Raw genomic sequence first — 26,232 nt, 5'->3', positions numbered from 1 at the left:
TTAAATGATAAATCTAATCATTTAGCCTGATGAACTGCAGCATCTATAAAAGTTAAGACTGTGGAGCTCAGTTAAGTTTAGGTTGCGTTGGTGGGCGAAGGGTTAAAATGTCAACCATAGACCACAACATTCCCAGGGTGAGAGCTTCAAGGGACCTTTGTTACTTGTCATTCCCCCTCATTTCCTGTCATCTCTCTACTGTCAACTTGGGAATAAGTACATACAGTAAAAAAAACAAAAAAAAAACTACTTCAGACTTTTAAAACGTCAGCAGCAGCCACCATGTGTAATGGCTGCTGTCTTTACTCCCTTGGCCAAAATTATACAGGATGGACTAAAATCTGCCTCAGCGCTGGGATCCTGCTGGCTCAGTTGGCCGATGCATCTGCATCTTGGACGTGTGCCGCCCTGGGCTCTTTGTTGACTTCAGCTTGACCCATTTTGTTGCTCATGTGCAGTAATTTCAACCCAATTTGATAAGTAAGAATTAAAAAGAAGGAAAAAGAGAAAAGAAATGTTGGGGAATGGAGGAGACATAAAAAGAGAAAATCTGCCCTCACTGACGGTGAAACCAACTGACTGGAAAAGTCAAGGGCAGGAGAAATTATAGGGTCAACCATGGTACAAACACTGAGTTGGAGAAAGAGGAGTGTATATTTGCGTAGTTCATACGTGAGGTACGCGTGTCTCTTTATATAGCAGATTATACAGCAGATATATACATAAGGCTAAATGTGGATCCCCATGTGTATATAACAATAAGTGCAGCTGGTGATTTACATTGTAACGTCTCAGTTAACAGTTATGTCTTCGTGACATGTGCTTCCCAGAAGCGTGTGGTATCAGAGTGTGCATTTCCCTCAACATGACAGTGACTGCAGTGTGTTTGTGTCGGCCAGGCTTCTGTATGTCTGCTCATCTCCCCGTCGGACCATTGTGATGTCTGCCTCTAATGACGTCTGACAAGAATCTAGTGCCTCTCTCTAAATATAAACCAACCCAATTAACTATCCTCACTACCTTCTCTGTTTACACAAGCCGGCTTAACATGATCTTCACATTTTCACACAAAGCGCGCATTCTCACAGGAGCTGCTGCGTTCCAGCAGTAAAGAAACGCTCACCGCCTCCTGCGGTCTCGTGCCTTGGTGAGGGTTTTCTTGTGATGCCTGTCGGATGTCATCATTAAGGAATGTTAATTAATGATACAACCAAGTTTATTTTAAGGCTTTGTCTTATGGAAAGCTTTTATCAAGGACAGTTTGTCAGTGTGCTCCAGAGATGGCATATGTGTCTTCTGTCACAGGAGGATGTTCCACATATGTCAGTGACGGATTGTGTGTTCCCCTGACAATATTTAAGGGGAACGCCATTGTAGTGAGTGACCTGAGCCACCAATCCTATGCTGATGTCTTCCTTTCTTTTTCCTTTTGAAAAGCAGCAGAATAAGCTGAAACCCTAGTCCATTTGTATTGCCGGGACAAAGACAGACCATTGTGGCAGGAGGGGTGGAGGGGAGCTGCCGGTGGAGGTAGGGGTGCAAGAGGTCAGGGGGGGCAGAGAGGACTTAGTCAGAGTCTGACCCCTGCTGGGTGGAGTGTTGGGACTCATGCAGTGGGGGGTGTGCAGGTTAGGTGGTGTGTATGTGTGTTTTCCTGAATGATGAGCCTGAAGCTGCAGCAGTGTGCATTTATCCAGCTGGAAGAGGCTTCAGTAGCAGAGCAGCAGCAGCAAGCAGGGCGGGGGAGGTTATGTTGGAGGGAGGGAGGGAGGGAGGGAGGATGAGTGACGGGGGAAGCCAGCACACTGCCTCTCTCACGCTCCGACAGGAGTTTAGTCTGCTCCAGCTGCCAACACCACAGCAGACGCAGAGGGAGAGAGAGAAAGGGGAGAGAAGTGGAACCTGTTGATATCCCAGCTATGACTTGCAGCACTTACACTGTGGATCTGACACTGGACTCTCGCGCTGGGAGTTGATGACACTTATTTATTTACTGAAGTTTGGGATTTTTTTTTCTCAATGCTGTCGTTGGGTAAAATGCACTCCAGAGCAAAGTCCCGGAGTTGTGACAACTACCTGAGTATTAAGGTACGAGCTTGAACAACTTTTTTGAATTTACACCGTTATAGTTTTACTGTGACTTTTTAGAAGTTACTGTTGTTATGTGTGATTCTGCTCAATGTGTTTTGATTTCATTTTCTCTTCTGTATCTGTTGTCAAGCTGGCTTCTTGGAAACCTTTGATTGTGTGTGTGTGTGTGTGTGTGTGTGTGTGTGTGTGTGTGTGTGTGTGTGTGTGTGTGTGTGTGTGTGTGTGTGTGTGTGTGTGTGTGTGTGTGTGTGTGTGTGTGTGTGTGTGTGTGTGTGTGTGCATTCGGATCATGGGTGCTTTTTAGTGCCTCAGCTTGTAGACAGATGATATTTTGACTTCTTACTCAGCAGCCAAAACAGCAGGCAGCTTTTTACACATGCATGAATTGAGGGAGGAGCGTGGGCAGTGAATACGCTGATCTGGGATTATGTTATTGCTCAGTATACATACAAATATCCCTTCTTGTTAGTTTACTTCCACATATTCCATGACAGACTCATTATTTCTCCAATTAGGGCACATGACATGTCACAGTGTGTAATCGTTTATATTCATAGCAAAACACTGTTGTCAGATAGATAAATTATTTTGCTGATGACAATGGGAGTGTAATTGTTCATTTATGGCTCCTTCAATGTGCTCTCCATCTGTTGAATGTATATTACAGATAAATATATTGATTCCCAATGAGAATAATGATCTGATCTAAATACTGAAATTAGAGATTAGTACTTGTACATAGTCATCAAATATAAATCTTATTATTATTTATTTTGTTGGTGTTTGGCGATGCAGACTTCTCTGCTTATGTAACATTGTCAACACAAATTTGTAAAAACAAAAAAAAGGAATGAAAACAAGATTTGACATACAGGCTGATAATCATTTCTGGGGTCAGTGAAGTGCACACGTTTGTATCCTCTCTGATAAGTGAAGCTTCTTTATCATCCTCCCACTTGTTTTGGTATGCATCCATTCTATATTTACCCTGCAGAGGTATCAACAGACTTTGTTAGTGTCCTTTGTCTCTGCTGTCACTGCTCATCACTGCTCTGATTGGCTGAAGGACCTCCATTCACCATTTACCTTCTTCTTTGGATTTATTTTATGCAACAGCCCGATCAAACAAGTGAACGTGTGTGATAGTGAATGTCCTGTGTGTACAGTCCATCTCTCTATGAGCTCTGTGAAGTGAACTCTGTTAAGACTTCTCAGGAACAATATCCTGTCAATGTTGTTTACTTCCTGTAGGAAAAAGTCATTAGTCGCCTGCTGATAAATACATCAAATCTTTCTCATAACTAACTTGTGGTGAAGCCTACACATAAAAAAATGAGTACTTGAAAAATAAAATAAAAATACTTTCTTGATTGAACATATGATTTATAAAAAATGCAATTAGCAGAAGTATTTCTGTAGTTTTTAGATTTCACTCGGGTGATAGGAATGTGAATGTAAATCACAGAGAAATTTAGGAAAAATAACTTTTGCTGCACACAAGTGGGTGGGCCGCTTTATCGCCTCCAGACTTCCATTATTGTTGATCTCACTGTCACCCATTAGCCCTGGCTGTGTCACACAATCAGTGCGAGCCTCTCAGGGGTTAAGGTTTATCTGCTGAGATAACATTATAACATTCACTAAGGTGTCTTTTTACAATGCCATTCTGACATTGTGCTGTTGAAGTGTGTGAGCTCCAGGGTCCGTACACAGAGGGTGTTTTCTTGTATGTAGTGTGTGTGTGTGTTTTGATACATATTTATGTGTCAACACATAATTAATGGAACAACAATGTTTTGATCAAACAGCTTTTGCCATGTAGTCTTCCTCTTTATGTAACTAATAAGGGTCATTATTGTTGTTGCTGTTGTTGAATTCATCAGGGGTGTATTAGTACGTACAGTGCGCTGATCTTTTGTCTGACTTCATATCCCAGCCTCTCTCCTCGCCCCTGCTCCTCTCATAAGATAGGATTTCTACCGGAGCAGATCAAAAGCTGAATGAAACTGCAGGCTCAATGGTCGGGTCTCACTAGGCCTCTTTGTTGGCGTCGTGGCACCTGGCAGCGGGGCAGGTCTGAGCAACCTGTGGCCTTTGTCATCCCGCTGCCTTTGAGGCTCTTGGTGCAGGTTGGTTAGTGAGCAGCCTGTATGGGGGCTCCAGGGCTCTCCTGTTACACTCCCCTGGTGGCTTCATGCTCCACTGGAGGCCTGGTAGGCAGTGCCTTTTGTGTCCCTGACCCACTAAATGTGTCAGTGACCACCTCGCGTTCACTCGCTTTCTGTCTCTCTGTGTCTCTCGCTCTTTGTTTCTCTGTGATGCACCTCCTCTTCTCTTTTTCTTCCCCTCTCGTTTTTCCCACTTCGCTCCCTGACACTTTAGAAGTTTCTGTACTTTAAGAATCGCCAGCTAGCACAGCATTTTCCCATGTTTGATCTTTCTCTCTCTCCCTCTTTCTCTCTCTCTCTTTCTCTCTCTCTCTACACTAAAAAGTTTGCTTAACATTACCCACAATCCATCTTCTCAGTTTACCTGTTCAGCTGTGAGGCAGCCCCCCCCTCTCTCCTCCACCACCTCCCACTCCCCACCATTTAGCCCACTTACCTGACCCGTGCACCTCTCAAACAGCTGGTTTTTTTACCGACGGCACAGACAAAAGTGTCCCACCTGGAGCTCGAAGCCATTAATTACCACCTCGCTCCCCCCATCACATCACATCACACAGGCAGCCGCTCACAAAGACCTGGCATCAGATCGGGTGGGACTTCCCACTCCACTCCTGTCCTGGCTGAGGGTCTGAGGCTAGACATACACAACCATACACACTGCATTCCTCTGTGGCTCAGAGCGGATGGGAAGCTCAGCTCGGGCGGCTTAGCTCAGTCACTCTGCTGAGACATGCAGATATGTCTCCCACTAGCCAGGTGACACTTTTTGAAAAGCTTTAAATGCCTTCCTGACAATGGCAGAGCTGTATCTATTGTCTCCTATGTAATAAATCATTGCAGGAGTGATGATGTAATGTTTATTTTTTTCACAGCTCTGGATATAAACGTTGCGTTACGCAGCTACTGTTCAGATACAGTAATTATCACATATTGTCACAGTGGATTACATGGTCAAGCTGGTTTAAAGCCTTTTATTTATCACTGATCTTCTACATTGAGTAATTGTTCTTCAAAACACTGCTTCCCTCGCTGCCACTGTGTTTTTATTCTGCCTTGGGAACCTGAAGAGAAACTTGCTGGTCTGTCCTAACTATGTAGTGAGGGCTTTCCTCCCATTGTTAGCTTTCCTCCAATAAAACACCATGTTATTCTTCTCCTCCCGGGTGCAACAGTGACTAATGCCCAGAGACATTTTTGTCTCACTAAAAGCAGGCTGACTGCTAATGGAGGTGGGCGTTTTGTTTCAGGACACCAACACTGTACAGCACATACCACTTTGAGAGGCGGAGTGCACAATGAGCGCCTTGTAGTAGAGTGGTGGCATGTGTACCAATGCAGTGAACTGTACTCACTCGCCTCTAATTGATGGTGCTGAGCAGCTTAGATCAACAGGACAGATCCTACAAAGGGTGAAACATGGGCTCTGTGACAGGCCGAATTCCCCCAGCACAGACCATCTCTTGAGTTCTCCATGTCGATTTTTTTCCCCCTTTAATACACTTTTATTGTCATGTAAATGCAGCACAGACACTCAAGTGAAAGTTTCGTTCTCAACGGCCCACGTTCCTTAGCACATGGTACACAGTTGTCATAGTGTGGGACTTTCCCTGGCATGGTTGTGTATCTGTGCAGTTATCACTGGAGGCAGATGTCTCCACTTCTCTGTTGTGTTCCACTCGGGAAGGACAGATAGCGGAGGGATGTTTGGCCTTGGCTCTCACCGCCGAGAGGAAAGCTACAGCCTGAGCAACAAACATGACCACAAGAGCAGGTCAAGCTCATCCAGATCTACTGTATTCCCCAAATGGACGAGTTGTCACTAACAGCATCGGACATGTCGTCTGCTCTGCTTGGGGACCGCGGTGGTCGTGTAGGGGTCAGATAATAACCAACAATGACACGGTTGTTATTAAAGGATAACGTTGCACCATCCCTGCCAGCGCTGGAGTCCAGTCTGGACTTTCCAGTTTGGCTGTTTGTGTGTCTGCTGACGGTGGGGTCACTCCTACCAGGTGTTTCCCCTCTTTCTCATGGAAAGACCGTCATGGCTGACATGTAATGTTTCCTGTCATGTTTAAGCTTCCTGACTGTTTTGGCTAAGCGAGAGTGAATCATGTGCATATGCAACTGCGATATTATGTAGTATTTGATTTTATGTGGAGTAAGCAGATGCCTTGTCATTTTAATGGCTGTTTGTGTAGGACGTGTAACCTGGGCCGTACGGCCTCTACAAGGGGATCCTAGGGTTTGAAGGGTTTGAAAGTAAACAACTTCCTCTCAGCTTGAACTTTTTCACGTGTCTGAAATGTTCGAATGAAACAACATGAGGAAGCAAACTTGCTCTCTGGTTGACCTGCTCACAACCTGTGTCCACATTAGGGTCATAACCTGTGATGGGGGTCACGAGTAGGTGCTGCCCCTGTAAAGGGTCAAACAAAAAGGGTTGGTGCACCATATTAATTAGATTTTTTTCTTTTATTCTTTTTTTTATGACAAAATTGAGCGCAGGTGGAAAATTGACAACTTTGTTTGGTGACACAGCAGCACCCATGTCTCTTTATTGTCCTTTTTGTGTCTACAGTTGATGGTTTTAAGGGGAGCCAAGTAGACTTGCATGTCGTATCATATGCTCTGTTGAGAAAATGCTCCTCATAGTTGTTAGTATTTGTAGCACATGACTGATGTGATTCAGATCTGATCATCGTAAATATTTTATTTTGTTTTTATTTTTTCCCCCAGGACGCTGAGTCTTTGGACAACTGTATCCAGAGCACTTTGTCGGCCCTGTACCGCCCCTTCACTGCCACCGCTGCCACCGTCCTGTGGCAGCTCTTCAGCGTGGTGGAGAGGCAGTACCGCGGAGACGGGCTCCGCTGCCTCATCGACTTCTTGCTCCCTGCCAAAAGGATTCTGCAGATCATCCAACAAGAAAGCTGTGTGAGTAGTTGATACCATCGCGAGGGCACCTGAGGTTAAATGGAGGGAGCCAAGAATGCTTACCGTGATTTGTTTCTGAATTCCTCGTAGGGTACAACACAGTCAGAGATTTATCTGCTACTAACATTAGTGATTTCCTGCAGCGTTGTTGGACTCGGATAGGGATGAAGAGGAGAAAACACAATAAAAGCAGCACCACAACATGTTTCACAGCGTCAGGACAAGCCAACTTATGTGCTTTGCCCAAGACCTTGTGTTGAAAGAGAAGCGACTGGAGCGATAAGACACAATGTTTGTGAAAAACAATGTGAGAACAGTGTGAATATCTCTGCTCAGTGGGAAGGGGGAGCACCAGACTGAGACAGAGTTGATTATTGTTCGGAAAACAAGCTGAAAAGCAGCCATCACTCTCTGAATAGAGAAACAGAGGGAATCTGTGGTCTGTTTGAGAGGCTGCCATGGACTCTTATGTCCAAACTGAAACTCAATATTCTCTCTGAAAAGCTTTGATTGCTGAGAGTTAGAGCTCTATGACCAGAGTACTGAAACTTTATTCCTGCGTGTTCATCTCTCTTGGTGATTACACTGTGACGATAGCCATAGAGCAATAGTTTCACCTAAGCCTAGCCCCTGAGAACAGCCTGTGCAGGAGAGTCTTTGTATTGCAGGCAATAAGAGAGGCTTCAGAGGAAGATCTCCTTCTCCGTCTTTGCCTTGACATTCATAAGAGATGAAAAAAGTCAACCCTTGAGCTCCAATGTCTTTACTCCCTCTTAGGGTCTGTTTTCTTATGCTGTCACAGTCGAGATTTGTGTTGTTGTGGTTGCTGCGAAACCAGGCCTGATCAGACAGGTCTGCCCCTTTAGTGAAATGATCACTGACAGTGATTCATCCTGTCAATGCATCCCATGAAAACATCTCACCTCCCCATTAAAGTTAAACATATGTTTGAACGCAGCTTTGCAGATGTCTGTTGCAATGATGCAAGACACGCCGCCACAGCTGAGCCATGTCACGCGCGCGCATGCACACACACACACACACACACACACACACACACACACACACACACACACAGATGATAACACTGTTTCATGGGAGTGGGTACTGACTGATTTCTCTGTTTTCTCTCAGGTGAGGTTCCGAGGCCTGTTATTCTATCATGAGGGGTGGCCTCTCTGCATCCACGAGAAAGTCGTCCTGCAGCTCGCCCCTCTGCACAAAGTCCGGCTAAAGCAAGGAGACTTCTATCTGCAGATAGTTCCTCTGGGCCGCAAGACTGCCAAGCTTGTGATAAAATGTTTGTCGGCCAGCGGGCAGGCCATCGCAGAAATCCCCATCGCAGAGAGCATGTATGGCAGCGTCTTCACAGCTGAGTTCTTGCAGAATGTAACGCGCGACCGAAACCTGCACCCGCTACAGAACTGTCTGCTCACCACCGGCACCTCAGTGTACAGGACGCCGTGGAAGAACGTCGTCAACCCTCTGTTCGTCAGCAGCACGTCGGACGCCATCATGCAAGCGCGCTGCAGCAGAGGCGGCTTCCGCGGCCAGCTCAGCACCTGCAGCACCAGCGGATCCACCGGGACCCTGGACAGCCACCGCAGCTCCAGAGAGTCGCTGCACTCTCAGGGAGCCGACTCCATCTTCTCTGAGCCCACGTCACCTAGCAGAAACCACAGGGACTCCACCGGTGAGAGGCGCAGCGTCGGTGCAGCGGACACTGCTACGCCCATCATTAAGATGGAAAGACCCACTGAAGAGTGTGGAGTAGGAGAGGGCGGAGAGGACAGTGGTGGGAGGGACAGAGCGTCCAAGATGCTCTCTTTTACTACGGACCTCAGTAACCCAGGCCCTCGACGTCGCATCCCGAGGGACTCTGTAGCCTTTGAGAGCAGGAGGCTTTTCAGAAAGTCTTACATGGAGGCCTTGCAGAACCCCATGAGCCTTGGGTCCAGCTCCGAGTCCATCTTGGAGGAAAGCCCGGAGCACAGTGCCGGCATCAGGGAGAGGACAGCGACAGCGGGCAGCAGCCCCGACGCCCGCACCTCCCCCAGGGAACACTTATCTCGAAGGCTGGGCAGCCGGGGCTGGCTCAGCGGCGACGACTCCAGGCCCAGCACACCTCTGCTGTACTTACAGAGGGGGTTACGGAGCGCGGAGAGACGGGCGGAGCGAAGGTCAAAGTCACTGGAGAGGACTAACAAGGCGGGGCAGGTTAAAGGCCACAGGGAACGGTCGTCGTCCGGAGGCTCGGCTAGCATCTCGCCCAAAAAGCTGATGAATGGCTACGCTCTTCGTTTTGGGAAGCTGGACATCGAGGCGGCTTTTCCTGGTTCGGAGAGGAGAAGCTGCAAAGAGGAGTCAGGTACATACAGTAATGATGCGTTCATGTCCAACGCCCTGTTCAAAAATCACACTGAGGTGAAATGTTTCATCTTCTCATATTACAAATACATTGTCCTTCACCTGCACTAAAACCTGCCAAAACTCAATTTACTCCTTTAATACTCCTACTCCTACTAATACTTTAGTCATTTACACAATATTTATATTATAAATACTAAATATTAAAAGTCCTTTTTGGACTTTTTTAGGCTGTTTTGTATAGTACTTTAGACTACATTTTGGCAATAAGGGGGGCCCACCCCATAGAGAGCGTGCCATGAAGGCTTACTCTAACGGCCTGGGTTTAAGTCTAATCTAACCTCTCTCTTTGCTGATGTCCTGTCTCTCTCTCATACTATCACAGTTCTACTAAAATCATTTAAACAATCTTGAAAAATTACTTTGGTGATAATAATACCTTGTGTATGTACATTGTAGTACATCTAAAGTTGTGAATTAAGGACAATGTTAAAAACAACAACATGAGGACTGTACTTTATTCTGGGTCAGCGCCATATACACACCGTACTTCTACCATAAATGCTCACTAGACCATCAAAATGTCTTTTAATCCATATGTAAAAAAAGTACATGCTAAATGAACTGGTTTTACCTGTTGCCAGTTATCTAAAAAATATATATATATTTGTGACCAATTTCTTTTTAAAGCTTTCCATCTTCAGTAAAAAAAAAAATGCCACAGAGAGGGTAGGGCAGGCAAAAGTATTTCCAGATGGACTAACATGGTTAGTTTTGTTTTTTTCATTGGGCAATAAAAACATAAAATAACCACAACCTCATCTGTTAATCTTAATATGTTTTCTGTCTTTTTTGCTGACTTATGAATCTGTTTAAGATCCTAAAAAAAAAATTTCAGCAGTCAAAACCAGTCGATTCTGTTTTAGTAATGTGTTCTTTTACACAACATTAAAGCTCAGCGTTGACAAGCTTGGCATTTTCCAGCAGTGGCTGAATCATCAGTCCATAGTTCATTTCCATTCTCAAATACTATGACCCAAGGGCATGAAAACGTAGTTTCGATCTTAATAGTTAGATGATTGTGGTTGCTCATCAGGATGTGTAATCGTACCCTGCAGCAGGACTGGTTACAACAGCTCATCTGGTGGTTGGAGCTGATATCTGAACCCGTATCTCTGCAGCATTAACGCTGTCACTGGTGACAGATGGCTTTTCAAAGCTCACACTTTGTGTTTTTTGGCGTGATGAGGAGACAGGTACGACCCAACCCTGGAAACATAATTTTAGTCACAACTCTGTGTTTTCTTTACCACTGTCATTCTGTTTTGTTTTGTGTTGGTTCACACTGGGTAGCTCAGGAAAGCGGCAATGAGAATACCACACTGGGAATCATGCTGTTTTTAGAAAATACAGCCTCTTCCGTGAATTGAAATGTGAGGTGGAAACCGACTGAATTTATTTAACCTGGACAGTGCCAGACCATAGCTCGTACTCTCCAACTGTGTGGCCATATTTTTTAAAGTCATACATGTGCTCATTTAGATGTGTTGAAGCGGCCACAGTGCCACAACTCTGCAAAAATACAGTAGTTAATTCACATCACTGTTGCTGAGATTACCTCAGAGGGGATTGTGTTTCAGCTGTTGCAAAGCAGGTTTCCCACAACGACATTTCAAAGGCAACAAAAGATCCTGTAAACCCTGTAAACTAACCACAGGCACCCCAGCATCCCACAATGAGATGACCCCACAGTGTTATTGGGACTGGGGGCTGCGCTGATCTCAGATGGGTTGCCTCATTTACAAAAGTTTCCTTTGTGAACCAAGCAGCCACTGGGGATCCACGGGGGGAAAAAAAGCCTTTCAATCTGTGCCTGTGTCTTTGGAGAGTTCATTCACTTCAGAAACACGAGACCTAACTTGCACTGACTCACAGTGCTCTGAAAAAACTTACTCCGCAAGGCTTGAATTACTCACGGTGTGAGCCAGCAAACTCTGCAGCATCAAAACACTTTTTTTATTTACATGATCAGTAAAGTCAGATCAGCAGCCAGCGCGGCTTTAACCGTTGTGACGGCTTCAAAATGCATCCAGTAGGTGACACAAAAAAACAGACTTTCAGGACAATACTCAGGAGGCTTTACTCTACTTTTGTCACTTCCTCTTACAACAAAGCAATTTAGGAAACATGCAGCAAACACAAGCCCGACCTCACAGTCGCACAGGAAATGCACCAACTGTTTGAAGACAATAGAGGCTGAGCTGGGTGGGTTTACTGTCACAGAACGTAGCAGGACAATGTAAAGAGGCCTCAAACTGTTTCAAAGAGACAACACACAACAGGTGTCAAAAAGGCACAGGTCTTTTTTTGACAGAATTGGTTGAACAACAGCCAATTGAGGTTTTATGTGAAGTTTTAGGCCTGTTAATAATTGGACTATTTTTAGATGGTGTTTTTAACATTGTAGTGAAATATTAATGTCAGCTTTTGCCTCAACTTGGGTCTTTGACTAATGTTAGTGTACACAAGGTATACTAGTATATTTAGTGTGCATGGGGGTACTTGGCAAAACAAAGGAAACCCACTGAAAAAAATACTACAGCTACACACCAGACCCAGGTACTGTATATACCATGCTGCTATCAGAGCTGCTTTTAGTGCCAGCCTATTTTTATGATGACCACTACAAAATCAATTACAAATCAATAGTTGTTATTATTGCAAATTTCCAAAGTGATAGTGTAATCAGCAGTCCAAATTATGACGGAGAAAAGCAGCAAAAAAAATCACATTTGACATGTTAAAATCAGAGAATTGGGACTTTAATTTACAAATACTTTATTGAAATACTATATTTAACTGAAATAATTCATCAATAACTAAATGTGTTGCTAGTTTCTGTCCTTTTGATCAACTGATAACGAATTGCTACAGCTCAACTCTATTGTGTGCAGCCCATTTGACCCCAGTTGTTGACTTTCCTCCTTGGCCATGGCACAGTGAAGTATCCAGTAGAGTCTACACACAGATACTGTGCTCTGTGTGAAGATTTGAATGTTGCTTCGCTGCCTCAGGAATATGATCAAGTCTAAAAACTGTGGTACCACTTGGGAATGTCAGGAGCAGCATTCCTATAAACAGAGCCTTGAGCTATGGAGGGCTGAAGGAGGAGGAGGAGGAGGAGGAGGAGGAGGATGAGGAGGAGGAGGAGGAGGAGGAGGAGGAGGAGGAGGAGGAGGAGGAGGAGGAGAGGATCTAAGAGTCTAATAACCCCAGAGTTACCTATGACTAAACACCTGGTCCCCACAGTGAGTCAGTGTGAACTCACTACTATAGCACACCACCTACACGCAGGTTACCGCTGGTAAACACTTGTTTCGCAAGGTATTATCGGAGAAGTGAGAAAGCACTGAGGTGAAGGGAAAACGTCTAATTTTGACTGATCTCTATTTTCATTCCGTAGTTGCCAGTAAATGTCACCTGTTCTCACTGTTTGTAATTATCTCCACAGGACAGCGTGACGACGTCAGCATCAGGAGTGAGAGCAGGCAGCGCAGACATAGCGGAGAAGAGCTACACAGTCCTAAAGCTGCCAACGGAGCCGCCATCAGGCTGGCATCGGTATCAAGCTCCGCATGCGACAGCAACACAGTCCTCCCCAAAGGGGCGTCGGAGGTCGATCAGGAGCTGCTGGCATCGGGCGCTGTTATCCTGCCAGGTAGGAGATGGGCGATGCTTTATCTCCACCCTTATTTTTACATTCATAGGAGAGATGCAGCATTAAATGGTCTTGTGTGTTCACTAAACTGCATAGCAGACACCTGTGAGTGTAAAGTGCTGACCCCCTGCTGGCCCTCTCTCTTCCAGGAAACAGAGATCGCAGTGGGAGGGCAGTGCTGCAGGTGTGCACCAGAGCTCAGGTGTGGGCAGGTGAGAGTTGCACGGTCAATGACCTCACCTGTTTACTGGGCTACTACTACTCCACACTGCGGTAAGTCGCGCATACGTAGGTTTCATTTTATCTGTGTCTAGAATAACCTCTGGAGGTTTCACAGCTCTGAGGTGTCAACTGACACACCCAGAATTTATGAATGCAGAAAGCAGTATATAAACATACTGTAGAATAACACATAAATTCAGCAGGAGCTTTGTCCCCTCGCTAAATGTGTGTTTTGTCTATTGTTATATGTGGGTGATGTATTAATGTGGGTATGTGTATAGTGTATGTTGCATCTTGAGGATGTTTGTTTGTACGGGTTGGTACGGGCTAGGTATAAGCAGATATGAGGACAATTCAGGTCACACAGTATTTGTCAGCATTTATCACACTGTCTATAGAGACATATTTTATATAAATACCTCCGTTATATTTTAATAAAAAAGTGACAATTACATTGTTGTAAAACAGTTATTGTATTATATTTTGTTGTATTATTACTTTTAAGTAAAGTCAGCATTTTAGTAAAATGAATTATTTGTGAACTTGAGAATGAAAAATCAGCTGTTTTACAGTCAGGTTGTTTCTAGCAGGCTTGTTTGTTCATCCATAACTTTTGTAAAGCAATCAAATACCTACACGCACCAAGGCTGCACAAACGAAATGTCTCTTAACCAGGAAACCTTGTTTATCAGCCAGCAGCACCAACTGCATTGCTTACAGAATATACCATAGTATTGCACACAGCTGCTTGACAAAGGCATGCACTAACCTTTAATGCTTTGGTTTTAGAAAAGAAAGGCGTCATCAAGGCCTGACTGTTGTAATAGACAGCAGGAGGCAGCAGCCCATTCCAGCCCTGTTGGCATCGCTGTCTGAACTGCAGGTGAGCCCACAGTGGAAAATATGTAATTACCCTCCAACACGCCCAAAGAGTTTTCAGGCTCTGCTAAATCCAGTTGTCCTGTCCCTGTAATGCTCTTTCTCTTCCCTCTCTTTTTCTGGGTTTCTACACCATGAAATTCCTCACACATAGTTTGTATTGTTTTATCTCTCGGTCTCTGACTGACACATTGTGTTTTGTTTTTTGTTAAAGGGCACACCTTAAATTGGTAGAGACTGCACTTCCAAGACATTTTTGTGAAAAAGGCTGGCCTAGGGCTCTTGTGGAGAAGCCTGTGCTTACTTGTCTGTTTTTAACCACACACTGGGAGTGGGTTGGCAGTAGCCGGCTCGTCAGAGACGTATCATCATGTTATGATGATGAGTTCTCTGATGTAAGGCTGATAATTCTGTAAACCACAACACATGCACAACTCACTTTAAACGCCTATTTTTCAGTATTTAGCCGTTCTTGGAAATGTGCTCATCTTGTGATGTTGTTTTCTTAATTTTAAGAGACTTTAAAAATGGCATGTGCATGTTTTGTTCTTGTTTTTTCAGGCTTTGATACCAAATGCACTTTACTCTGTACTCTTCCTGGTGGACAAGGAAGCAGCAGCTAAACCCGAGCGAGACATCGGTGTGCAGGTAAATAAAGGCTTTTATTTGAGGTTTGTCAAATAAAGTCATGTATTTGTGTTGTTGAGTGCTAAATCCAAGTAGATTTGATAAGAAAGAAGACTCAGATTTGACAAATCCCTATCTAATATCACTGCTATAGGCCATGATGACAGAGATTAGTGGTGAGCAGGGATTGGCCTTTGGACATTTAAGATACAGAAGCTTTGAAAGAGGACAGGAGACACACTCTGTCTGAGACCTGAGTGTGTGTTCACGTTTGTTTTTGTTGTTTTTGTCTCGTCACAGACTGAGACGCTGTCCTCTCTAAAGGCCCTGCTGAAACACATCGACCAAACCCAGCTCACACGAGACTTGGAGGGCACCTTCCACTACGACCACAACCACTGGATCCACTTCAGACAGGTGGGTGTGACGGTAGCCCACAATGTGCAGTTTTAAACCTACTTTAAGGCTTGGAAAGGGTGGAGGATTTCAGTTTACTGTTTGACGCTTGTTTTTCATAAGCAAAAAGAGAAAATTATACTATTTGCTGTTTTGCCAAGGTTATGTTTAGTTACAACAAACAGCTTTCCTGGGCCAGTTGAAACGTGATCAGTTTCAGATATGGGAATATGACTTTTCTGACTCAGCTTGGACAGGGACAGTCCTCTACTTTTCACCAAAACACTGCTAATTATCCCCTCTGTCTCTTTCTCTTTTTCTCCATCCTTCTTTCACAGAAAATTGAACCATTTGCCAGCAGTTGTAGCGCAGCCATCTCCTCCCTGCAGGAGTCCATTAGCACACTGAGCAACAGCGGCAACCTGAAGACCTCAAAGGTCAGACCCAGCCCCTGCAGGCAGTCTGGCCTTGTGATTTATGTGTGTCCACTGACACACAATAGCTCACTGCTGGAGTAAACAACTGAGGATTTTGTTTTATGGTTAACGTCCATGATGTTTGTGCAGTGGAGATCAATAACCTTGACAGGATTTTGTTTTGAGTTTTAAACTGAGCAGATGTGTCTCTACTTATATTGTTTGTTTGAATCCACTTTTGGAAATGTATTATCATGTAATTACTTTGTGTGTGTGTGTGTGTTTGATTCAGGAAGTGTCTGGGGTGATGGAGGAGCAGAGGCATCTGATGAAGTGTGTGTTAGACGACACTCGTCTCAACAGACTGCGTCTAGAGGGAGGAACTGTCCTTGCCCGCATCAGGAAGGAAGAGGCCTGTGACAATGAAAACTACAGGTACTACAGGAGGAGGGAATGGATTCTCGGACATTATTATGGGTTGTGCCTGTGATGATAAAAAAAAACAACTTCCCATTACCTCATCTTTTTCAGAGATGCTGTAGACATGTTGAATGCACTGTACAACCAAGTGGATGAAGAGGTTCATAAGCTCGTGATCCTGTCCAACAAGTCTCAGAAACAGTTAGAGAGTCTGCTGGAGGTTCGCAGGTTTGAAGAACAAACACAACAGGTGACTTATTTCTCTTCACATACGGTCATCTCTGCTGCAGATTTTTTTTTTACGTATCTCTCAACAAAAAGATTTGGGAAACAAATCCCTGAAAACTCCTCTCTCGTTTCAGATCAAACTCTGGTTCAGTGTTGAAGGAGAGAAGCAGCTCGTGCCTTTGGAATCACTCACTCTGTCTGTGGACAAAATTAAGGAGATGAGAGAGAGCTTGGATCAGTTTCTGCAGGAATCTGTGGTAAATAGTGCAAAAAATATGCTTCCATAACAAATGTTAAACCTTCTATGCGTAAATTAGTTTTTATATCTAACTTCCAGAAGACAGTCAGTGCTAAATTGATCTCTCCTTTATCCTGACAGCACCAACAGAGGCTGGGCCTTCAGCTTGTCAAAGAGTCTCCGGAGTCTCTTCCAGGCTCGGCTCTTCTCGACTTCAAGCAGCATCTGGGATCCATCCTGAGCAGAGTGGAGCGGAGGAAGGCCCAGCTAGACATCCTCACCAACCTGCACGAGTTTTATGACTCAGTAAGTGTTTAAAAAAATCATGTCTGTGCTCTGGCCATAGTTACGTCACAGTTCACATTTGGATTTCAGGATTCATCCAAAACACCTTATGTTTTCCAGTATAATTTCCCCCTAGTTCAAGGAGTGTTACACAGAATCTCTTCAGGTGTTTCCCCTAAATCAAGGAATACAAGTTATTAGTGTGACTGCTGAGCAGTCACACTATTGTTCTTCTGTTTGGCCATTTTCTTCCGCCTTTTTACGGTCTTCTTCTAGTCCTTCATACTTTGTGCTATTTCAACAATTCATATATCAAAACGTGCAGCTTTTTCTGGACTTTATTGGCATTACTTTTCTCTTTTTAACTCATTATACTTTTTAAAATATTTAACTTTTTCTGATTTTTTTCAGCTTTATAATGGGTGTGTATTGCGTCTAACGAGCAGAGCCAGAGTGGTGTCAGAGTGGATAGAGGCAAAAAAACATTCTAGAGTTTTTCTGGCTAAACTGTCAGCACGGCCACCAATTAAACTCTAGACAAATTATTTTCTCCAGTTTTGTAGCCACACTTGTCTTCTGGCTAAAATTCTGGTCAAAAATGCAAAGAGACTTAGATAATAATTTTAAATATTTTTTAAATGCAGCCAGGGAGCTCTCTGCTCTCATTCAGCTCGATGTATTTTTTTCACATCAGCAGGAGAAGGAGCTCAACTTTGTAACTTGCTGTTAAGTGCTTTTTAATTCATTTTAATTCACCAAAAAATAGTCACAGGTCACAAAAAAGTCCTCTTCTTGCTTGGTGTGGCTAATTTATACTAATTTCTCTTTATTTTAAGAATCATTGAAAAATCTCACATTCATCAAAGTCTCAACCTCTCTTTACCACAACTCCACTGTAGTGTAGGAGGTAGGGTGGCTGCTTCCCAACCCCAAGGTCACTGGTTCGAATCCAAGGGAAGAACTCTTGTTATGTTATGTTGAATTCTGCTCTCCTCCACCGCCTTCAATTGACCTAATGACCATGAGGTTGTGGGTTCGATTCCCGACCTTGTATGGTGATCACTGCTTGCACTATTTGCTAATTCTGCAACAGCGTTCAGTTGCTATCAGCAGTCACACCATTTCCATTCTTGGAAATGCTTTTTCTAGTTCTGTTTAAAGTAATGACATTTTTTTATAGAGGAAAGGTTTTACCATGGAGATTATTTTTTTTGCTGGTATTAGTACCTTTGATACTTGTTACCACTTGACCAACTTTAAAGGAGTTTGCTCCCATCCCAAACTTGACCATACTTTGACTATAGTTGACCAGAGGAAGTACAAGAGCAGATTAGGAAGAAAGATTACTACTGTGGAAAATTTCGTGGTGCAACTGCCCCTAACATATTCTCTAATGCAAAGTTGCCTTAAAGCTAGAATCTGATCTTTGATCTAATATCGACATACTACTCTATTACTATCACTTTACTTTATTACCACCACTGTTTCAAACCTCCAGGCAAACCAGTGGATGGACCATTGTCAGGATTATTTCCATCAACTCAGCATGGACAGTGCAGGCGACGGACTTTCACCATCTGTGGTTCAGAACCTGCAGGATTACTACACCGAGGCCTCCAAGTTCTCCATGGACAACTTCAGCACCCTCAACGGCATGGTGCTCTCCCTGGACAGTCCTCAGCAGCTGCAGCAGTGGACCACAGTGTGGCACAAATGTCAGCAGACCAAACAGCAGCTGGAAGAGACCTTGGCCCGAGCCATGACGGCAGCGCAGGGCTCCACGGCTGCCGACGGAGCAGCTCCTTCAAAGACTGCAGAGAGTCAGATGGCCACAACAGAGCAGCATGGAGCTAATGGTTCTGTGCTTTTACCTGGGATGATTACACCGTTGACTTTTGAGGATAACAAGCCTCATTCTGCCGGGCCTTTCTCCAAAAGTCCCTCCAGTACGATCTCCTCCTCCTCACACTTCACCTTCCCTCCCGACTGTGACAGCAAACTGAGGCAGAGTCCGTCCATGTTCGACGACACGGACAGCGACTGCACCATCGACTCGACCATCTCCTGCCACTCGGAGCCTGTCTACACCGGGGCCGCCCGCCTCCGCAAGCAGCCGATGAAGAAGATCATGAAGAAGACCGTGAGCTACGAGCTGATGCAGAGAGACGGCGGCCATTCGGATGTCAGCCACATTCACGGCTACACGGGGGTGTACATCAAGGGTTTGGAGGTGGCGAACAACGTGTCCGCGGAGAAGAAGCTGCAGAGGCCTGATGTGATGAGCCCTGCGTTGGGACGGAGCCGCAGCATGTCCACGCCCACCAGGACCCATAGCAGACGCAGTGATGGAGACGGCAAGAAGCAGAGCAGGTGAGCAGGGGAACCACTGATACCGGGACATTACTTTGTGTGTGTGTGTGTGTAGCACAAAAATATGTGTATGTGTACAGAAAATGAGAGATATGACCAAATACAAAGCCAATCATCACATTGTTTATGTGTTTCTGTTCACCAGTAAAGTGCAGCACATCATGGATGAGATGATCTCCACAGAGAGGGAGTATGTGCGGTCTCTCAGCTACATCATTGAGCACTATTTCCCCGAAATGGAGCGCCTGGATGTGCCCCAGGACCTGCGGGGGAAACGCAGCATCATTTTCGGGAATGTGGAGAAGCTGTGGGACTTCCACAGTCAGTACTTCCTGAAGGAACTGGAGTCCTGTGCCCACTCCCCGCTGTCCATCAGCAGCTGTTTTCTCCGACACGTGAGTCCACACAGTGAATCCGTCAAGTCAGTCGGTCACAGCGTGCCCGCAGGCAGCGCGCTAACAGCTTAGAAACAGCACTCGGGTCTGGTGGCTCAGTAATAATGTGTTAACCTGTCGGTCGTGACTTTTCCTAAAACAACTTCATGCATACGTTTCCAGTGTAGCGCCACGGTTTCACTCTCACGCCACCCATGTGTTTAAGTCACTTGTCGGCATCATAATGAGCGTAACTGATGGCGGAATCCATACGATTACATTTACACTCTCTTTGCAGCTCAATCATTCATAGCATACTGAAATGTCAGCATGCGTTTTACTGTAGTGGGTGTTGTAACATGTCAATCTCGTGTGTAGGAGGATCAGTTTGGAATGTATGCTCTCTACAGCAAGAACAAGCCCCAGTCGGACGCCCTGCTCTGCAGCCATGGGAACGAATTCTTTAAGGTACTTCTGAAAACTCTTACATTCCTCAGTTAACGCATCATCAAATGACATTTTGCATACTCCCGGCCACAAAAATGGGTCATATCATAGATGAAAAAAGCTTCACTCTGTCAAGGCCAAACTCACAATATTAACAATGCACACACAAGAGCCCTGGAAGCACTTTGAAATGACCAATGCTGCCAGTTTAACGCTCATTATAAATGTATGTGTGTGGTGAGATTCTAACCCCACTCTTTTATTTACATAGACATTTGGAAACCATCTGTAGTTTTTCTTCATGTTATTCAGTCATATTTTCTCACAATACTGTAACAACCAAGGGTATAGCATACTTTTATGAAACGTTTGTTTGTTCCCTAGTATTATTGGATTTTTAAAACTCTTTGATAGCAGAAGTTTATTATTGGTCAGGCTCTAAAACAAAGCCTGAATTCAACAGTACACACCTATAAACCTAACAAGAATCACAATATTTCTGATATTAGCCCCACATTGTTAAACTGGTATTAACATTAACGGTCATCCTCGCTATGTGTCTCTCCAGAATAAGCAAATGGAGCTCGGGGACAAGATGGACCTGGCGTCCTACCTGTTGAAGCCCATACAGAGGATGAGTAAATACGCCCTGTTGCTGAAAGACCTGATAAAGGAGTGCAGCCAGTCCCAGGAGCAGGAGCTGAGTGACCTACGCACCGCTGAAGAGCTGGTCAAGTTTCAGCTTCGCCACGGCAACGACCTGCTGGCAATGGATGCCATTCGGGGCTGTGATGTAAGCAGTTATTCATGAGCACAGGGCCATGTGCAGCTGTTATTAGGGAATATTTAGATGTCAGCATAAAAGCCAAGCACCACTTAGCAGTGTTGCATCTGGCAAGACACAGGCCATTACATTTATTTTGGAGTTTGAGGTCATGGTGTTGTGTATACAGTAGAGTGAGGTTAGATCCCCATCAGGAATTGTATTGTTCTCTCTGACGCATGTGACCGGTTGTGTTTCCTCTTCAGGTGAACCTAAAAGAACAGGGTCAACTCCGCTGCCAGGATGAGTTCATAGTCTGGTGTGGACGCAGGAAATACCTCCGCCATGTCTTCTTGTTTGAAGACCTCATCCTCTTCAGCAAGACCAAGAAGATAGAGGGAGGATATGACATTTACATCTACAAACAGTCCTTCAAAGTAAGAATTTATTGTTTTGAGGGGCCGTCTTTGGACTGTTTGTATGAGGGCAGTAAATGTAATGTTTTTTTTATTCTTTTCTGTTTAGACAGCAGAGATAGGTATGACTGAAAACGTTGGTGACAGCGGCCTCCGTTTTGAGATCTGGTTCCGTCGGAGGAAGTCGCAGGACACGTTTATACTTCAAGCCAGCTCTTCAGAGGTCAAGGCGGTTTGGACCGCCATTATTGGCAAGATCCTGTGGAGGCAGGCGCTCAGAAACAGAGGTATGTATCCCCTGTCATCCAGTTGTGCACAAGCTATTCCCTGCATGGGTCTTTACAAATAAAGTAAAAAATAAATCTCTGTCCAGGTAATATTTGGATTTTATAAATAAAGAAAGATATTTTTTTGGGAATTCAGAGTTGCGCATGCGGGAGATGGTTTCAATGGGGATTGGAAGCAAACCTTTCATGGACATCAAGCCTAGTGATGCAGCCATCAGCGACAGAGCCATTGACTATATAATGAAGGGGTCAGGTGAGCTCGATTCAAATGATGTAATCAAACCCTACTGAATTTTAAGGATCATCACAATAAATATTGTACTTAGCAGCTCTTGATTTAATCTGAGATGCTATAAAAACACATCAATCATCACCAATTAAAAAAAGCCTCTCTCCATACCTTCATGTCACTTTTCGTCCTTCACGTGATCTGACGGCTCACTGTGTTTTTTCTCTATCTGCAGAATCCAGGACCAGAGCCTCCATCGCCGTGCCCTCGTTTGAACACTGCACTTCGTTTAAGAGACCTCACTCCACCATCTCCAACAGCAGCACCTCCTCCTCCAGCAGCCAGTCGTCCTCCTCCCTGCTGGGCTCCCTCAATCTCCACCTGTGCTCCTCCCCCTCTCACCCACACACACATCCGTACCCAGTGACCACCGTTCCCTCCTTTGCCCAGTGGCCGTATGACTGCATAGAGGAGGACGAGCTGGAGCAGGACACAGGGAGTCAGCCCTCCATGAGTGAGTGGCTATTTTCAGTTTGATAACGCTTGTTTGGTTTAATAACGGGATAACTTAAAAATTGGAGCAGATACAGAAATACCTTGGTTGATTTGGGTGAAATATTTGATTTTTAATTTTCCTAATCTGCAGCACATTATGCTTTCTCTATATCTATATATTATATATACACAAGAATATCATGTAATGTTAAAGTTATGGTCTACGATTTGAAAGATTGATCATTATTATTAACGTAATTTAGACGGTGGGTTTGGCCCTATAGCACGACCTACACAATTTCTCTCTCATACCCTCCATCCAATCCCCTCGATTCCCCTGCTCTTCATCGCGCCTCGTCCCCACCCCCTTCCGCTTTTTTCAAATCTTTCTCATCGTCTTTCAAATCGTAGACCATAGCTTTAAGTGCCGGAATCTGTATCAACCTACAGAGAGACATCAAAATGTGGATTGACAAAAAAAACAACAATAAAAAAACAGTTTGAACAATTGAAAATATCTATATTTGTATTATAATTTGGCATTTATCAATTGAAGTATAGATTATATACTTATATATAGATAAATTAAGTAAAGATAAACATAATCAAAGGTTATTAAAATGTTAGATAAAAACAGCAGCAAGCAACAGGTAAACAGGATAAATTACACCAGTAGGGGGCGCTAAAGTCCAAATATTTTAAATCCACACCAGAGTTTTAACAATAAAAGCTTTGAAGAACCACTTACTGTAATGTAGCTCCTCATGAGCCTCTGTTTTGTTTATCTATTGATTAAGTATTAATGTGTGTTTGTCATTGTTGTGTCACAGTCACTGAAAGCTCAGAGACGTCATCCCAGTGCACCTCGAGTGACAGTGTAACAGGGCTCAGCACCGTCACCGTACCCACGCACCCCAGCATCGTCATGGACTCCTACAACAACAATAACAACAACAACGATGATGATGATGAGCCCTCTTTCCTCTGCTCCTCCACGCCTCCCTCCTCCATAGCGTCTCCTTCAATTTTCCAGAAAGATGAAGACCTCCAGCCACAGGGCACCAAGTTCATCACAGCAGTGAGTATTTGATTATCTTCTTCATTGTGTTGTCATACTGCTGATACTGTTTCAAGAGGGTCAGGGCCGGACATTGTGTGAGATAGTTGATAACGTCACACATATCTTTACATCTTGTGTCTCTCTGGGAATTCCTGCATTGTTGTGTTTTACTTCGTGTTCGTGTAGTTTTGTATTTTGTGTGCTATATAGGCCAGGTGTGCACTGGGGTCTAGGACAGTTCACCAGATAAACTGATTTGTTTTTGATGATGATTCCTTTATTGTGTAATTGTATCCAAATACATGTAATCTACTCACATGTTCATCTTAAGTTCTCCTGTGATATTTTTGTTTTGCTATTTATGCTATAAAGACATTTAAAAAGATACTAATATAGTCAATGGGAAATTAAGCTCAAAATGCACTATACTTAAAGGGATAGTTCAACATTTTTGGCAAATTTGCCTATTGCTATGATCCCTATAGTCATAGGAGCAGGTTCTGCTGCTCAGTGAACACAATGGAGATGAATGGTACAGTACAGTTCCCCTGTCCCTCAAAACTAAACTAAATACACAATCCAACAACTCCAAAACACTCTTGTGGAGAACTTGTGACCTCATGTATTACGACACATGAAGCAAATACTCGGAACTACTTGCACTTTTGAAATCACTCCGCCCAGCAGCCGTGTCTGGGATGTAGTTCCGGCTATGCATTTTCCTCAAAAACAACTTCATCTCGTAATGTTACATTACTATTTCATAGCGTGGTGAATGTGAACACTTTGGAGTTGTTGGATTGTATATTTGATGAGTTTCGAGGGACAGGGGACCTTGTACCGTTCACCTCCATTGTGTTCTCTGCCCTGCAGATCTCAAAACAACAAGCACTAAGAATTAAAGGTAATGAACCTACTACCCCTATGACTATAGGGATTATGGCAATCAGCGGATTTGCCAAAATGTCGAACTATCCCTTTAAATCAGAACGTTTTTTTAGCTGTAACTTGCAGTACTGCAGTAATTCTACAACTGCATTAGTTTAAGTTAATAGGTGTATATGTATTGAGTTGGAAAATAACTCTATATTCCCACTCATTATTGTATATTTTGCATAAATACATCTTTTTCTAATGTTTATGTTCATTTTACTTTGGTTGGACAGATTGATATCTGTTCTATTCTATATATGGGTGCCTTGGCAGCAAAACAGAACAAACAAAAACACTGTCACTTTACTTTTTTGTGGTTTGAAAAAGACACTGATGCTGAAATATGAATAATAAAATCTAAGCTTTTGCGATCATCATTCTAAGTTGCTTTCTGGATGTTGCCGTTCTCCTTCTGCCGTCACACATCAACAATGACAAGAATAAGCAACAGATGAATTTCAGCACTGAATGAAAATGCTTAGACAAAATCTATTTGTCTGAAGAAGCCAGGAACATATTGTATGACTTTCAAGACTGATTACTCTTATTTAACTACAGTGACTGTGTAAAGTTTACCTGTTCACTGTGGACAGACAGCAGACGATATCTTGTGGTGTGAAAAGATATAAAGCGTGTTTAATTCAAGTCTCTCACCTGATGAATCCAGGGACGGTTTCGCAAAGTTATTTCAGACTGTGGTCTGTAGTGAGAGGCCAGTGGCCTGTTTCAAAGATGTCTCTATAGCGTGAGGCCAGTTAATGTAGCTAATAGATTAGTTTAATGTTAGTAAGACCGTTTCACAAGAATAAAGACGAACGTCTAACTTAGGTCTAAAACAGTGGTAACATGGTGACACCTGTGCAACACCGGAAAGTGTCTCATGTAATTTGTGGTTTGCTAATATTGCTTTAGAGAGAGCAATAAGAGTGGAAAGAGCCTTGATAGACCAAAATTAGATTTTTAGATTGTTAAACAAGTTTTTCCAATAAAAAGTCCTTGTAACTGTTTTCTAGATGTGATCCCTTTGTCTACCTTTTTGTTTTATTTTGAAAAGCAAATCTCAACTTGCCAAGAATTCATTGCACCACAGTCCAGTTTAAGATAAGAAGAAGAAGAACTTACAGGTGTTTTGTGCAACAGGTGAATTAAGATGACAACCTGTTTCTTTTTGTGAATCATGACTGGTCTGTCTGACAAGCAAACTGTAACCATGACAGGAAAACTAACAGTTCATATGATCTGGTGTATTTTAAGTTAGATTTAGCATCTCAAGTGATAGACTTAGCACTTCGACTCACAACCTCTTTGCTGTTTTTTTTTTTTTTTTGCCAGAGCAAGACCTCTCATGTAGCAGTAGGCCTGTCTACTGTGGTCTGACTCAGAGCTGGGGTGTTTTAGCCCAGTAAGTAAGTCTGGCGTCACCAGAGTGGACATGTGTTGTTTCTTTCCTAAACCTCATTAACAAGTGTGAGGTGCCCGCCCTGAATACTAATAATCTGTGTGGAAATGTGCTTTGGTGCCTGTGCTGTGTGCTGCATGGCCGTGTGTCCTCCTAGGACTCTCGTCTTGACGGCTCGTTTGTTCTTGTGAATTTCTGCCTCTTCATTGGGTTTTTTCTTCCTTATCTCTCTCTCTGCATCTGTTTTTTTTTTTTTTTTTTTTTTGGCATGTGGGTGAAATGTGTGGTGTAAAATACCACTTGTTCTCACGGGTTTTACTGTATGTTTAAACATGCATGTTCATTTTGTTGGTTTGGAATGACGTTTGGGTTGAAAGGTTTTTTTTGTTGTTGAGTTTTGTGTTTTTAACAAATGTTATTTTAGTTTGTTTAATGTTCAAACTTAATTGAATCTAATGGGGAAAAAA

At 43.7% G+C, this 26,232-nt stretch overlaps 1 protein-coding gene across 1 annotated transcript; it reads left to right on the top strand.

The window, feature by feature from the left end:
- Positions 1-1,818: 1,818 nt before the first annotated feature.
- Positions 1,819-25,743, top strand: plekhg4b (pleckstrin homology domain containing, family G (with RhoGef domain) member 4B; the record flags this gene model as incomplete). Its single annotated transcript, XM_083989574.1, has 23 exons — positions 1,819-2,088; positions 6,999-7,196; positions 8,331-9,564; positions 13,075-13,281; positions 13,431-13,554; positions 14,293-14,386; positions 14,944-15,030; positions 15,310-15,426; positions 15,744-15,842; positions 16,114-16,256; positions 16,353-16,491; positions 16,604-16,726; positions 16,849-17,013; positions 18,491-19,362; positions 19,508-19,757; positions 20,115-20,204; positions 20,752-20,976; positions 21,213-21,383; positions 21,472-21,649; positions 21,786-21,902; positions 22,114-22,392; positions 23,204-23,451; positions 25,699-25,743. The coding sequence occupies exons 1-23, from the start codon at positions 2,020-2,022 to the stop codon at positions 25,741-25,743; spliced, it is 5,274 nt and encodes a 1,757-aa protein (XP_083845700.1). The 5' UTR covers positions 1,819-2,019.
- Positions 25,744-26,232: the final 489 nt, after the last annotated feature.

The sequence above is a fragment of the Trachurus trachurus genome (assembly GCF_905171665.1).
Source record: "Trachurus trachurus genome assembly, chromosome: 16".
NCBI classification, from domain to species: domain Eukaryota; kingdom Metazoa; phylum Chordata; class Actinopteri; order Carangiformes; family Carangidae; genus Trachurus; species Trachurus trachurus.
This window is presented reverse-complemented; position numbering and strand designations above follow the sequence as displayed.